The sequence below is a fragment of the Aquila chrysaetos genome, chromosome 9, assembly GCF_900496995.4.
Source record: "Aquila chrysaetos chrysaetos chromosome 9, bAquChr1.4, whole genome shotgun sequence".
Classification (NCBI taxonomy): domain Eukaryota; kingdom Metazoa; phylum Chordata; class Aves; order Accipitriformes; family Accipitridae; genus Aquila; species Aquila chrysaetos.
Genome location: NC_044012.1, coordinates 37767603 through 37784651, shown reverse-complemented (window position 1 = coordinate 37784651; position 17049 = coordinate 37767603). Strand labels below are relative to the sequence as shown.

At 40.3% G+C, this 17049-nt stretch overlaps 1 protein-coding gene across 16 annotated transcripts in view; it reads right to left on the bottom strand.

The window, feature by feature from the left end:
* The window catches only part of ARVCF (ARVCF delta catenin family member), a 293557-nt gene that overhangs the window by 70320 nt on the left and 206188 nt on the right, over positions 1–17049 (bottom strand). For all 16 annotated transcript variants that reach the window (XM_030024130.2, XM_030024128.2, XM_030024129.2 and 13 more), the window contains one exon: positions 8330–8829. In XM_030024130.2, the coding sequence (XP_029879990.1) occupies positions 8330–8829 (500 nt within the window). The remainder of the gene's footprint in view (positions 1–8329; positions 8830–17049) is intronic.

Genomic DNA, 17049 nt, shown 5'->3' with positions numbered 1-17049 from the left:
ATTGATCGTATGCTTATCCTCTGCACAAGACAGTATTTTATTCAAGACTCCTCTCTATTATTTACTTTCACATTTTCCTGTCACGGGCAATATCTGTGTTCAAATCATCTGGTGCCACAAGCATATCATTCCTTGAAGAAGCCGAGAACCAAAACTCCTCCGTCTTTCCATTTTTACCTCAATTATGAGCCAAAGTAAACAGAAGTTAAACATCAAAACAACATAACAGAAGAACAGCCTTACAACTGTAAAAATACCCAGTCTTAGACAAAGAATACAACTTCCCAGCAGACCTGTGTCAGTGACCTGACTCTTACTGCTCATTAGGTTAGGACTAAAACAGGACATTCACTTCAGAGATAATTTCTGCATACGCCCAGCCTGGTAACATTTGAGAACTATCAGTAACAACACCTGGAGGGAGCCAGATGCACACTTTTGATCTCCAAGGAGAAGTGTGAAGACTAGCAGAACTTCAGAGACCGAATGGAAAAGCTAGATTCCCTAGAACACACAGGAAATCTTTCCTAAGTGGATACAGTATTAACCTGAGGCTACCTGTGTTACTACAAATGTGAATTTGTGCATATTACAGTGCAAATTGTAGATCCTCACCTCTTAGTATCTGTGTCTAAAGGAAAACACAAAAGAACAACAAAGGTGCAACCTTTTGTTTCGGTCCCTTTCAATCACTCCAAGTTTTAAAACCTACAATTTTCAAACTTGAAAAATGACCGGAAAAAAGATTTTGGATCTATTACTTTTGTCACACAGTCTAACACACACAGGGACTTGCTGGACCCTGTCAGTCAATGGAAAGCACGTAGTAGCGAGGGAGCGTGCAGCTGTGCAATGATCCAGCGTGCCGGAGAGCCGCCAGAGCCACACACACCTACCTCCGAACGAGCGAAGGCAGCTATCTCGTGGGAACTCTCCTTCACACTCAGGCTTCACACTGCTACAAGTTAGAAGTGTCAAATGCCAAATGCCCTATTTTAATATCAGAGTATTGTCCATATAGGGTCGTGAGAGGTACCAGGTCAGGACTGGAATTTTATCTCTATTTGAGTAGTGACTGCCACTTATACGATAACCTCGAAGGCTGATGATTAGCAGAGCCTCAGAAGTCAAATGCTATGGTGTCTCCTATTCAAAGCGATCTTTACAAGGTCCAGGCATCTGTTCAGACTTAGGAGACCATATTAATTAATAGAGAAACTCTGAGACAGACAACAGAATGAACACCATAAAGTTTCTTTCAGTCTTTTTCTAAAACCATACAAAAATACTGCTTTTTTTGTAGGGCCTATTGCCCTTGCCATTCACAGACAACACACTGTATGAGATATAACCTACTTCTTTTAGCTTTCAAATAAGGTTGTATAGGTGAAATATGAATTAATTTTCTCTTTGTACACATCACAATAAATCATCCTTTTTCATTACAAAACACCAAACAATGGACAGTAAGAAAAAAAAAAACCCAAACCAAGCAGAAAATGCTAACTGGCCCCCTTTACTACTCATAACAAATTGGCTCAAAAATACAGATCATGCAAGAAACAAACATAAGTCAATATTTATAATGAGACTATAAAAACTGACATATAAGCTGCCCCACTAATTTTAAATACTTCACTAGACAGTATTCCTTTAGTTATTGTACATCAATTCCTTAAGCGTATCAGACTCACTGACATAAAAATAATAATTACAATTAATCCCTAAATGCATTGCTGGCTCAGTACTTCAAAATTCAAATGCAGAATCTGAACATCCAGCACTGAATGAGGTGGATAAACCCCAGAAAATTATACAGGATAATCATCTCTGAAGCAAACCTAGATTCAAATTGAGAACAATGGGTGCAAAATACCCTGGTTCTGGTGGGTTATGTCAGAGTTCCCTCACAGGATCATAAATGGAGCATTTGGTATTTGCAGTGGCCAAAAAAATACTATTAGGAAAAGATGGCATCAACTGAGGAACCAAGTACAGTGTTTGTAAGGATCCTGCATTTCTGTTCTTCTGAAACTGCAAAATTCTGCAACTGGAAACAATGTGGAGATTTAAAATCATCTGTATGTGGAAGAGCTAAGTTTTAAAATCTGACAGCCCTTCAATTTTAAGATCTCTTTTCTTAAATGCACATACTACTTTTGCACCTGAAATGAGATTCTGCCTTCTCCCCTTTCCTGGAGGAGTGACATAATGTGTTGTCTGTATAGTGAAAATACAAGGGCAAATTTCACTGCTTAAGATGAATCAGGCAGACATATAATTAAAAAGCCAAAAATACCTATAAAATTTCCAAAAGCTCTAATATTACAGGACTGTACAGAAGTTTTCCAGTGCTCAAATCTTTTGCTTAAAACTTAGAGATTTGTGTCTAGATTTCAATACCTTCAACCCCAATGTGTAAAATAAAATTATCACCTCCAAACTCCCTCTCTCCTATATTCTCATTCACCAGTAGTTATTTCAAGAGACTAAATGCACCTGGGATTCAATAGTATTCTAACTGGATTGCAACACTGTAAACAGCACTGACCTACCAATTACCACACACAAGTCAGCTTCACTGATGCTAGTAACCCCATCCAGACCAAGAGAACTACCTGTCCCTACAAAAGGATGTCTTGTACATACTCATCCAGAATTTTTATTAAGAGACTGACTGCAATTTATGCAATAAAGCATTATAGGGCAAACACATTTTGACTGTCAATCTCATTTAGTGGCTACCAGACAACAGGGATTGAAGTTAAACAGAATGCCTTTCCTCCATCCTCTTTGAAGAAAAAACCCCAACAGTTTACAAGCTTTTCAGTTTCTCATCTGCCTCCCATCTCTCCAATGTTTCATAGAAAACACCAACAAACTGTGAAGAATAAAAGACAGTCTTACTAGAGGAAAAAAAAAGAAAAAAGTGCAAACTCTTCAAATTATTCAAAAATGTCAAAACACTTAAATTTATAATATTCTCTTTGACAGTTGCATGAGGAAAACTGAAAGAATCCCTCTGTCAAACCGCATTCAGTGAAGGAAAATGCACAGCACTTAACAGAAAGGTAGCCCAAGATAAACAGGGATGAGAGAATCTTGTGGTTCCAAAGCCAGAGAAAAAAATTCAGATTGGAGTTTGACTTCATTGGGAAAGTATTCCAAGAGAAAGGATACAGAAAATAAACAGTTACAATACATTTTTTTTAGGCAAAATTATGAAACAAAGAGGTCTAAATCCCAGCATCCTTTCAGCTCTTGAGAAAGGAAATTCGATGGAAAAGACACTGATAGTGACAGCCACGGAAACTTAAAAAAAAAAGTAAACAAATTCAGATCAGACTGTAGGTTTCACCAGTGTAAGAGAAAATATGAGCAAAAAAAAATTATAAAATCCCTGTAAATTTGACATCCATCTTTAAAAATCATTCCATCTCTATTAGCATACCACACTAATGATCTAACAAGCTGGAAACACTGTTTTTAAAACTTTAAGTTTAATCAATTCAAATGAATAGCACTCAAGAGAAATCAAGTCACTAACACAGCAGCATAAGGGAAATGAAGTTATCTAAATTTTCCATGTACTTTCACTACAAGTATTGGCCTTTTTGACCACTGACTGGAGAAAGAAGATGAACTACTACATTTCAGAAGATGATCACAATCATGAGCAATCTTCATTTTATTCATAAATACTATTTGTAATATACCTACATATTTCTAACTACAACCATTATCTCTACTCTTTCAGCATGTTAAGCAGGGACAATAGCTACAAGTTGTTATTTCAAAAGTACTGATTATTGTAAAAATATATTAAAGAATACTATAAGCTATAAACATAGCTATATGTTTTATGTAGTATTAAATGTGATTAGGGCCACAGCCATATTCTCCTAAATCTCCGCCTCCTTGGAGCTGTGGAAAGTTTTCTAAAGAAATTGTGGCAGAATACATACATGCCATTATCTTCTGAAATCCAAGGGAAATCTTTTCCTGCTGTGCTCATTTACTTGCAAAAATCCAATGTCACCAAGAAATCAGAAGAACCTGTTTAATTCTTTATCTATGGTCCATACCAAATCAATTACCATTTGGAAAAATAAAGCGCTCTGCATTATATTCACCGAGGACTTCTTGTTCCATGTTGGTCCTGTATGCATTCATTTGACAGACTTGGCTTGTATCATTCTAAGTCCTGAAGATTGAAGCTGTGCTACTTCAAGTTAAGTAGTGGTCAAGTTGAGAACCTCAACGTGAACTACTGTGTCACAGAACACACAATGAAAAGGGACCTTCTTCTGACAAGCCTTCTAATAGAAAATGGAAGGAGGAAGCTCATCTGTAATCAGAAAGTTCAAAACAGCATGGTACTTCAAAGAGAAGTTAGTGTCTGATCAGCTGACAGGATCTTAGCATACATAAATGCCCACAAGGTGTGAATTCTGAGCAAGTCAATCAATCTGCAAGTTTCTATTACAGTATTAGATCAAAATATTTCCTCTGTAGAGCATTTTGAAGGTCAATCATTTTTCAATTAAAACCAGTTTGGCAACATACAGCATCAGGAAAATCACGTTCTGCACCACTTAAAATCAGTGCAATGTCGTTAAACAACAAAATTACTTTCAATGTTCTCACAAAGAACAAAATTATTCATTAAAGCTACCAACTTCTGATTGCTTTTCAAAGAATGCAATAGAATTTTGGTCTTGCATATCTGATGGGAACATTTCCTCCACAAAAAACCCTTATCACTCAAGATAAAACTTTTGCAGCTTTCCCAATCAGAACAGATTTAATTCCTTATCAGCTTAATCCTCATTTCTCTCGGTTTCTCAAGAAAATGATCCACTGAAGGTTCAGCAGTACAGTTCCAAGACTAGAAAGCGATGCAAGGAAGAATATTCTGGAACATGTCTTATCACAACTCTACTCATGATTTACTTATGGACGCTCTAACAGTTAAATCAAGCTTTTCTCAGTGCAGTAGATGGGAGACTTTTTGTAACTCCACACTTCAAAAAGAAAGAAAAGTGAGATTTGTGGTATTTTATGAATGTATCTTGAGTTTTGAACGTATTTTTTACACGCATCACATATCTATCTGTCTTACCTTGAGGGACATCATGTTTTAGTGCAGATATATCAAGAATGTCTGGTAAAACAGAGATGGCATTAACCCCGAGAAGGTTTTCAAATTCTGCTAAAACCAGTGCTATGTGAAAGAAAAAAAGCTACAGACTTGCTTAATCTGGCAGTAGTGTTGTGTCAGTATACTCAGCCTGCTTTCAGAATTGCATGTCAGTGTGTTTGTCTAGGTTGTGTTCTCCAAAGCATATATTCCGAGAAGTAGTCGACTGAACGCACTTCTCACTCATCAAGTCTCACTCGTTCAGTGCTGAGCATCACACATCCAATTCCTCCCTTGTGCTCCCTCGCCACTGCATCTACCTCTTACATGTTTTTAACATACTGGCATGGCTTTTTCCCACTCCATTAACCCACTGACCAGACCCAGCTGGCTGGTCTGATTCATACTGTTCTGGACAGCTGTGGCTGCTGCATCAGATCACCAAGTAAATAAGAGGCCATGGAGCTGTACTAAACCCAAGGACTGACTCTCAAAATAGATGACAGTGATGCTCTCTTTTGCCAGAAAGCACCCTCTCCAGCTGCAAATAACAAGTCTTATTGTATGCTCCCATATACCTCCTGTCCTGCAGGCAGGCAGTGTCCCACACCCAGAGAAGCAAAACTTCAAGACTGGAAGTGCTCTTGAATTCAGACATCTGAATTATTTAAATTACTTAAATCTCTGGAAAGCAGCATCATTTTATAATTTGTCCACATCTGGGATGACCAGCTGATGATTACTATTCATCTTTCAAAAAGCAGCCAGTATTGAGTTAAAGAAATATTAAACCACAGAAAAGTCAATGTGTCATACCAAACTCGAATTTGCAGCCTGTTAAAAGAAACAAACAAGCAAACCCTGTATGCTGTTGTCTTTTCTTCCTTTCTTTTTTTTTTGCGTTGCTGCAGAAGTCCTCAGAGATTTCACTCCAGACAGAATGAAAAACTTCCATGGCAAAGGTGGACTTTGGTTTACCACTAGGGAAAATTACTTGGATAAGAAAGATTCCCACCATGAGAACATCAGAATTGTGATCTGAATTTTTGAGGCTGCAAAACACAGTCCTTTTGTAGCAGCCCTGGCTGAATGCTCCCTTTGCACTTCAAGTTGGCTCTTGTTTCTCTGTGCTGACTTTTGGAGCTCATTTTTCGAATGGACAATTCCACATTATCAGCTGAGGCTTTGAACACTGACTGCAAGTACATCAGCATCAGTCACAGAGGCATTACTGGAATACTATTCTCTTCTATATTGATGCTTGAATGTCTCACACCGGATCTGGTGATATCATTTTAGAAGTGGAATGAAATTATTCCTGGTTAGGTGGAGATTAAATGCACATCATCTGTTGCTGGACATCTGTTTAGGTTAATGCCCTCAGTATTCCTCGTGTTTCTCGGTAAGGGGAAATAAAGAGCTTTAAATAGCAAAACCCGAAGTGGAATATAAATACTACATTTCATTAGCAGGAGCTACTGTCAAATAAAATGCATTTGAACTGTAAAACTAATTAATCAACTGGAAATCAAAGCAATCGCCATTTAGAGTGAAAAGGGAAAACATCCAGCTTGTTTTTGCCATCTCAAAAGTGACTGATTACCACTTAGCATTATAATGATATTCCTTCAGAGTAAATTATAGACTGGCTTCTCCTTTCTTGAATCTAAAGAAATAAATTTATTCCTTCTCAGCACTCCAGAAATGAGCTTTGAGTAAACCAGAACAGCAGATAATCAGATATTCTTTATTTAAAAAAAAATAAAAATTTAAGTCAGCCATCATACTAAATAAGTGCAACCAATAGAGTATAAATATTACCTACAGAGTTTCCATGTTAAGAGACAAAGCACAGACAGCAATCAAAGCACAACCAACACATGCTGCTTAGAGGTTCTCTAACAAAACAGACAGCTCTCTTATACCAGCTCACTGGCAAAGGACTGGAAAAATATCCCTGCTACTTTCTACACTGTATATTTAGACCTAGTTTGCTAAATATCCTATAATGGTTGGGGAAGAACAGTTGGAACACCCAAGGCCACTCTTCATCTCAGAGAATTATGATTATCAGTAAGAACTTGGAGAGCTGCTATAATTTTTTTGAGGTGATTATAGAATTATGATGTTTACTTCTAATGGCTTAATCCATGTTTGCAATAGGGTCTGCCTGCAGAATCCAACACTGATAAGGTAGCTAAACAGTTTCAGCCCTGTACCCATTTTCGCACTCACGAAACTTTCTGAAAAATTCTGTTCTGGCACTGAAATTCATTGCAACTGCCCTGCTCTCCATCCAAACATCCCCTGCTACTTCTGAGAAAAGAAGGGGAAATCCATTTCACTCCTCATGAGTTACTGCAGACCAAAGAACAATATATTTCTCCTTAGCTTAAGAGCTGACATACTTTTCCACCCTATTCCACTTAATGGTTGAACTTTGAAACTTGGCATATACTTTATCACTTTTTGGACTATGTCCAAGACTAAGTTCAAATAAAAAACAGGTTGAATAACGGAGTTATAAGTGATTGAAAACTCCCTGCAAAGTACGCACAAACTTAGTAACTTCAAAATGTAATTCTCCCTTTTCCAATTATTGCAACAAGCAAACCCTGTGTCCAGAGCATCTCAACAGCAGACTCTAAGCTCCTTAAAATCTGAGTTTTCCAGCCCAGAAGTGCTGCGGCTTTATACACAGCCTCAGAGTCCCCAGCACCAGGAGCTGGAAGTGTTCCTGAGGAGACTGACTGTTCTATCAATATGAAGTAGTGGGGACATGGCAGCAGGATTGTTTTATAAGAGATTAACAAGGAAAGTTTTAGATTAGCATATCTTACCTCATGATTATAACATGCTGAGGGCAAGCACACTACAAATTACCTGTCAATGAAGTTGCTATTACTCATTTAAGCTTCAGTAACTCAACCACATGCAGTTGCATGCTACATCCAAGAAGCATCATCCATCTCAGCAGCCAGGGAAACCCAAGTGTGCTACACATGCAGACAATCTCGATTTCTTCCTGAAAGGCACGCTTGCCTTAGACTTTGTCACCCCACAAACGTGGTGCAGCTTAAGAATTGATCTAAACTCTCCTTCAATGCTCTGATCTCCAGGAATTCTTGTTGCTGGAGCTGAAAGGACTCCTCCAAAGAATAATTCATTAAAGAAACTACAGACACTGACCTGTAATTAGCTCTCTGACTTCCATGTCATTTGTTTTTCGCAACAGTCTGATCAATGCAGGGATCCCATCACAGTTCTTTATAGCCACCTTGTTTTCATTATCCTTCCCATAGGAGATGTTTCTGAGAGCCCCACAGGCTTTACGATGGACCTCTGGCTTTGGATGATCAAGTAGGCCCACCAAGATAGGTATCCCTTTAAGGTGCCTCACGTCCTTTTTGATTTTATCATTCTCGTAGCATAAGTGCTGCAAGTAGGCTGCGGCGTTAGACTTGACTGGATCAATAGGGTGGCTGAGCATGGCAATTACTTCAGGGAGGTCAGGGTCCCTCCACCTGGGGTCTTTACGAATGCTGTCAATAGAGGGGGAGCGCTTCCCTAGACGGTCAATACTAGCCATGCTTCCTCTCTCTGGCTGTGCCAACGGTGCTGCGTAGCCACCATGAAGGTAAGGTATCCTCTCTTCAACCATCTCTGTCTCGATGGGGTCATCGTAGCCCCTGTAAGAAGCAACAGTCCCAAGAGAAAGAAAGTGGGGGAGGGGGTAAAAAAGAAAAAAGCACATTTAAACACTCTGTACCTCTGAGTCAGTATGGAGATTTCAGCTATGAGCAAACCTTTTAATATCACAAACATCATTGGGGCAGCGTATTTACACTTTCAAATAATTTATTTGTAGTAACTTGAAAATTAACCATAGCTGAGTACTCAGCAGTGATGGGACTACAGCACAGTATTTGTCTGGCTGGCAATGAAACAATGACAGGAACTGCAAGTCATCAAACAGATTGCATTCATCTTGGTCACTTAGCAAGACAATTATGATAGAGCTGGATTACATTTAGTAGGAGACACTGAGCTTCATTAATGCTGCCACTTCTGCAACAAACCAAAACTCTAATTAATTAAGGCATTCAAGGCCTGAGCAGAGACCACAGACACTTTTCAGCAAGTCTGGGAAGTTCCGCTACATTTACATGTTGATGCTCACACAATATGTATATTTGTGTATATTCAATGTATATTGAATCATCAATATACATAACAATATCAAAGATGATGGAAAACCTACATCCTGAATCCAAGCATGTAATAGAAGTCTATCTTGTACAGAATCATTTGGAATACAGGTAAAAATGCTGATGATCAAGAGACCTGGGTCCAACTTTTAACACTAGAGTCATTTGCTTGACATCCAAAACAACTCCAGTACTCTGAGCGTCCCTCGCCAGATCAGCAACTAACCTGGATGTTAGACACTCTTAAGATCATTTACAGCATCAGAATGAACGGCATCCATCTGGTTGTGCCATAATTCACGGTGTGTAACTGAAGTAAGGTCAGTCACAACCGGCTAACGCACCTATTTAGATATTACTGTCACACAGAAGACAAAGCTACAATCAACACAGCTGAAAATATTCTAACAGTACATTCTCACACTACAAATGTCCGTATTCTTTAAAAAACAAAACATATCAGTATTTGACAAAAATTTTAACAACCAATGCTGCAACTATGATCTCTAACCTTCAGAAAAAAACAATCTGCCCCCCTCTGATCACTTCCTACAACTACCTGCTAAAGACAGAACATTTCTGCAAGAGATTTGTAAGGAAAGGCATTTATAACTTCAGAATTTGTTTTTGAGATTCGCTGATATACTTCATCCCTTATTCAGAGTGACACCTTTCATCCTCCCAAACATGCATAGTTTGTGCAGAGGAGCTTCAGTGCATGTGCGGTGCACCCACCTGTGAGAGAATACTTAAGTCCTTAGGAGTACAAAAGGAAATCTGAAGCTTGCACACAGTGACCCACTGGTCACAAAGTCTTCAATTTTATACATGAATAAGCCCACAGGGCAATAAGGCGACTTGCACCTAACAGTTCCAAACTCCCACAAACACTTTCAACTTCGCAATCTATCCTCTTTCAGGCTTTGCCCCAAAGGCTCACACCAGCTCACTAACCTGGCTGAGAGGGATGACGAGCTGAGGTGACCCACTGGGAAGCTGAATCAAAATTCCAATGAATCCCATTGTTTTAAATCTCAAGCCTAGAAGATTTTTCTTTATCCTCCCTTCCCTTTAATACTACTCTTAATAGATGTTAACATAAACTGGCTTCTTTTTATATATATCTTTTTTTTTTAAACAGCAGCAGCTTTTAACCTTACTGTTTTTTCCTGGACAGATTAGCTACCATCTCAGTGTTGTAATCATCTCAGTCAAGTTTTAATTGCTGCAAAATGATTCTTAAAAACTTTCATTTTAAGCACTGACTGATGTTACTGAACAATTTCTGATGTCATGCTGAAGGAAGTACAGACCATTAGAACTCAAAGAAAATGGAGCTTGCTGTTATCCTAAAGGGACTGCTAATTAAACTAGACTCTGGGGAGAAGAGCAACCGGAGGTGGAGACTGAACTTAGTCTTGTACAATTAACGTTTTTAATGTTAAAAGCACCTCTACTGACTTTAAGTTCCTTTAATTGCCGTTCTAAACCATAAACTGAATGAAAGGATAAAAATGGGCCACTATCCAAAACTCAGAATGAATCTGAAGAAATCCTTTTACAGATGCAGTTATTTGTGTATGTATAATTCAGTACTTGCTCTACACAGTAATTTACAACGTCTGGACAGCTGTTGTATTATCTGTTACAGAACAAAGCTGTTTCCATCATTCCAAGAAGTAACAACGCTTGAAAAGATTTACTTCTGCGCATATACACAGCACAGAAGTAATAACAAAACTCCTTAACTACTCCTCAAACAAAAAATCTGTTTTTACATATGCAAATTTGGGACAAGCAGCATTAAAACTACAACAAAACCTCATTTCTCAAACTCATCTTCATGTTAAATTCTTATTGACTGCATAAAAGAAAAGTAGCAGAAGATTAATTTTAATAATTGCCCTCTGCACAGCTGTTGCTTGCTTGACTTGGTAACATGCAATTCAGCACGCCTCAGTCCTATGAGCTGCCCACAAGATAACTGTACACCACCTCAATTACACCTGCACAATTAAGTTTCTCTCTCTTTCTCATCCATGCAAATACATAAAGAAAATTATTGTCTTGGGATGCAGTTTGTTTGCATTATTTCCATGAAGCCTTCCAAACAGAACCACACGGATGGGCCCATCTTCCTCATGCTGTGTCCTCTCCCCTGTGCCACACAGAACAACTTGGTTTCATTACGTTTACCCAAAAGAAAACTTTAGAGTTAGGACTTTAAATTGCAACACGATCATGACAAGAGAGAGCACCACATAACTCTTGTACCAACAATACCTTTTTTAATTGTCAATCACTAGTTATTAAATATGAATGTGAATACCTGAAGTAAAGAATCAGTCATTAAAAAAAGAAAGAAGATCACATCCCAACTTGCTACTTATTTTAACAAAGTTTGTTTGGTTTTTTTTTTTTTTTTTTAAGTTTTTTTCTTTCTTTGTTCCAATACAAAGCTACTGATGCACTAAAGACAGCCAATAGGCTTTGATGATCTTTGCCTTTGATAATCCCTCTCTGATGAAATCCCCAAAACACAGAGCTGGGGTAGAAAGGGACATGGGAAGATGCTGAGTGTTTCATGCTGCAGGGAAGAGGTTGCATTCCTGAGTGCCGTAGGTACAGAGAGCTGTGGATGGTTTAGGAGGAATCATGCAGGTGGTGGTGGGGAGGGCAGCATTGCTTAGAACCCACCAGCTACTACTCCGTGGTGAAGTGGTGACTACAGCACATACTGTTGGCCCCATCCCCACAGCAGAAGCAAAGCATTCTCTAGGAAACAGACCCTGAACCATAAGTGACTTTTAACAACCATTGGCACTTTCAAACAGTCCCATTCTTACATGAACCATTCACTTATAACTGTTCCTGCCAATCTCAACCTGATTCTGCGGGACCATTTCCTTAGTGAAAAAATAGGATTGCAGGTCTAACACGACCATTTTAGTATACAAAGACAGCTACTTTGAAACAAGACACTGTCTCTCAAGTACCTGTAGAGAAAGGATGAACACAAGAAACACTATTGCTGAAATAAGCCCACGCAGGTCAGATGCAACGTACCTCCGTAGGATCAAACAGCGTCAAGAGCCACTGGTTAATGCACCAGTAACAAAACCCAATGACTTTACCTGGCAGCAAAGATAACACCTGGACACTTCACCCTTCAAGACCCTAAATAATTATCTAGAAACTCTAAGATCCTAGTGTGAACTTAAGAGCTGTACAAGAAAGCTCAGCGAAGGCAGGTATCGCACCAATTCAGATTCACATGACTAAATACAGTGATCAAGTCTGGAGAAGGTAAACCCCCCCCCCCCGCCCAAAACCAACCCACACTGTCATTAAAGTAAAAGAATCCTGAAATATTTTACAAGGGAAGCAGTTTACCAAAATAGATTATCTGTAAAGGAGCAAAAAAATAACTGATCAGGCAGCGTAATGCAGAACTACCGCAAGGCCTTTGACTGCCTTGGCAGACAGAGATCCCCACTCTCTGTGTGAGTGAGGATGGTCTGGCCCAGGCCAAGTCCCATCTCCCCTCCTTTAACAGGGGGCTTGAGAGCCAGAGAAGTACAGAGTAGGCAGAGAGTGAAGAAGTCAAAAGCAAGTATCTATCATGGAGTTAAACACACCCAGTTTCTGAAGACAAATGAGTAAAATCAGCAACACGTTTACAGAGAGAGAGAGTAGAGAAATCATCTTTCTGAGTCAGACTGGTGGGGGTCAAATGCGATTTTTCGCTTTCACACCAGCAGAGCAGCTACACTGGAATGGAAAGCCACTTGACACACAAGAAGGACTTAACGAGAGCTTCAGCAGATACAGTCATCTGTGCTCAGGAGGCCAAGAGCTCTTTACTCTCGGGACTGAAGAGATCTGGTAGGACGCCAGAGTTGCCGACTATAAGCATCTTGCCTTCCATCTGTTTGTAAGAAGGCAGCTGAGTTTTTAGGATGCCATGGGTCTCACTAATCACCTCTCTCAGGGAATTGATCAAAACACATTCTAGCATAGATTAAAACTGGGAGAGTGCTTGTGGATTTATCACCTTCCTTGTAGCTTCAACATAGGCACATTTGAGTAAACAGGTAACGGATTTACACATTTAATCCTCAACCATTTATACAAGTGTTACATTCATCGCAGTTTGCAGCTGATCTCTGCTTAGGATAAAAGACCAGAAAGGCTTGGGATTTCAGTAGGGAACTTTGTGCCAAACATTGAAGAGGAAATCTAAAGACTTTGCAGATGAGGTCCTACTTTTGCCAGCTTCTGTTCCCCGATAGGAGGATGCCCAAGAGGATTCCACATTGGACTGAATCCTCTGCTGAGACAAGTCTGAGTTATGGGCCATATGGTTAAAACACCAAAATCCCCTTGACTTGAACCACCTAAAAGCTGCTAATGGATGAGCTGACTTAGGTTGCTGCCTGCCACATAAAACTCAAGTCATAGGTCAGTCTTCTGCTACCAGAAGATCAACAAACTGAGATCAAACTCGCTCTAAGGAGGAGCCTCAGAAAAAACCAAATCTTTTCCAAACTGACTGCATTTTTTGCTTCACCCCGTTCTGCCCAGGCGTGTCCATACACTACTGCCCCAAACTAGACAACATCCCAATGTTGCCTACATTCTGGTATTACACTTACGGTTGGTCATTAAACCAGAGAGGCCTATCTACAGTGATAGATACCTCCTCAGCCTTAAGTATGCCTGCATCGGTGCTGCTGTGAGACCACACTTGAAATGGGTAAAGTCAGGCCAGAAGCGCTGACTGAAAGTTTATCTACAAATATAAGCCTTCATATTCTAGATTGAAAAATAACACCAGAAGTAGAACATGACTAACATGTACATGATACCAATATGCTCGCACTATCTATACGTAACAGGAGCAAGAAAGACCTAGTGTTACAGTTACTTAATCTAAAATCTGGCTCGTTTCCTGGTAGTAATAATTTGTACCATGAAGTGACCACCAAATGCTGTCTCAGTCTCTTAGGTCAGGCTTCTACCATAGAAAATTTAACAGCAGAAAACTGTTTTGTTGTCTAGTCAGTCAACATTAAAAATTCACATCCTGTCTAGTCTGGAATAGTAACGCTGACAACAGCTGCTCCAGAGTTTTTAGGGAAAAAGAAGTCCCATGAATGCTAGTACAAGTGCAAACTTGTATTGGCTTTGTGTGGCAAGGTTTTGGTAGCGGGGGGGGGGGGGGGGGGAGTTACAAGGGTGGCTTCTGTAAGAAGCTGGGAAGCTTCCCCTGTGTTTGAGAGCGCCAATACCAGCCGGCTCTAAGACGGACCTGCTGCTGGCCAAGGCCGAGCCAATCAGCGACAGTGGTAACGCCTCTGTGATAACATTTTTAAGAAGGGAAAAAAGGTTGGGACAGACGGAAAATGGCAGCCGGAGAGAGGAGCGAGAATATGTAAGAGAAACAGCCCTGCAGACCCCCAGGTCAGTGCAGAAGGAGGGGGAGGAGATGCTCCAGGCGCCGGAGCAGAGATTCCCCTGCAGCCCGTGGGGAAGACCATGGTGAGACAGGCTGTCCCCCTGCAGTCCAGGGAGGTCCACGGTGGAGCAGATCTCCACCTGCAGCCCGGGGAGGACCCCATGCCGGAGCAGATGGATGCCCGAAGGAGGCTGTGACCCTGTGGGAAGCCCGCGCTGGAGCAGGCTCCTGGCAGGACCTGCGGATCTGTGGAGAGAGGAGCCCACGCTGGAGCAGGTTTTCTGGCAGGACTTGTGACCCCATGGGGGACCCACGCTGGAGCAGTGTGCTCCTGAAGGACTTAACACCATGGAAAGGACCCATGCTAGAGCAGTTTGTGAAGGACTGCAGCCCGTGGGAAGGACCCACGTTGGAGAAGTTTGTGGAGGACTGTCTCCTGTGGGAGGGACCCCACGCTGGAGCAGGGGAAGAGTGTGAGGAGTCCTGCCTCTGAGGAGGATGAAGTGGCAGAAGATAACGTGTGATGAACTGACCGTAAACCCCATTCCCCATCCCGCTGTGCCGCTGGGGGGGTTGGTAGAGAATCCGGGAGTGAAGTTGTGCCCAGGAAGAAGGGAGCGGTGGAGGGAAGGTGTTCTGAGATTTGGTTTTATTTCTCATTACCCTACTCTGGTTGATTGGTAATAAATTGAGTTAATTTTCCCCAAGCTGAGCCTGTTTTGCCCGTGATGGTAATTGGTGAGTGATCCCTCCTGTCCTTATCTTGACCCACAAGCTCTTTGTTATATTTCCTCTCCCCTGTCCAGTTGAGGAGGGGGAGTGATAGAGCAGCTTCAGTGGGCACCTGGTGTCCAGCCAGGGTCAACCCACCACAGTCTTTTTGGTGGAGAATGCGGGCATGTGAGGAATTTGAGATAAGGATAGTAATTGAGAGAGGTAACGGGCAAAACATGGACCGAACGCAGCTAGAGAGTTAAGACCTGCATGACAAGTGGGGAATTTTTATTGTAATTGTGGTGAAGGGACAAGGGGTGGATTGTATGTAAATTGTCCACTTCTTGTCAGTTTTGTGATGATATTATTTTGATTTCGGTGTGGGGATTTCTTTTTTGTTGATGTGAGTGAAGATTTTTGCATGATGAATGTAGATTTTAATGATAGTTCTTAAAAACGTGATGCACAGAGGCAAGGGGTGGTCAACCTACCACAAAACTGTAGTGATCCACTGTGGAAAGAAATTACCAGAGGCAAGAAATGAGAAGTTGAACAGAAGATAATTAAAAAACAAAACAAAACAAAAAAAAACTTGCCATTTTTTCCTGCTCATTTGTCTTTACTTCAATTTAATGATTAAAAATACTCAAATAATAATACGGATGTTTTTTGTGAATGAAAAATATTCAGTACTTCCTGCTTCTCTTTCAAAAAGGACTGTATATAAAACACGTAGCAAGACCACAAGACTACAAATTTTTAAAGACTATAACAACCCCCCCCAATTTCATAAAGGCAACCTACCAAATGAAGAAGAAAAGGGCATAAAACCAATTAAAAATGTGTAAATACCTTCACAAGTAAATTTGAGTAATATTATATCAGTATTATATACCCTAAATGCCTTTCTCTCACCCCAATTTATTATGCAATCTGACTTAAACTAAACCAGAGCGCATGCTGAGGAAAAGAACATTAAGCGCAAGGTATTCTTCTTGCAGAAAATAATATATATCTTACAACAGAGACTCTGTATAAAAGAAAACAAGAAACAAACCCAGCCACAAGCACTGAAGAGCCAACAGAGGGAATATTTGCCTTTGTGCACTTATCTGGATTTGTAGATGTTTGTGAGGAGGCACATTTTCCCTCAATTTAAAATGAAATATAAGTAGCTTAAAATGAGGCTGGTGATGACAAGGAAATCACAACAGATATTTATCTCTGTGATCAAATGGAGCAGGCAAGGGATGGAAAGAACAATCTGTACTTGTAATCCCCTTGACTAGGATCCCCTCCAGACACAGCTGGGTTGCCGCCTTATCACATAGGGGGTGAGACTCGCTACCACAGATTCAGATTAGAAACCTCCATTCAGTCCTCTGAGACAGAACAGCATCAAAACTAGGAACTGACAGTAAGGATCCTTATTCTACCTTTAAACTGTTAACAAATGAGGGCAGTACTTACTGGGAAGAAAATGAGAGAATAACTTAAGTTTCCACAGCGAGTTAACCAACAGAAGAATT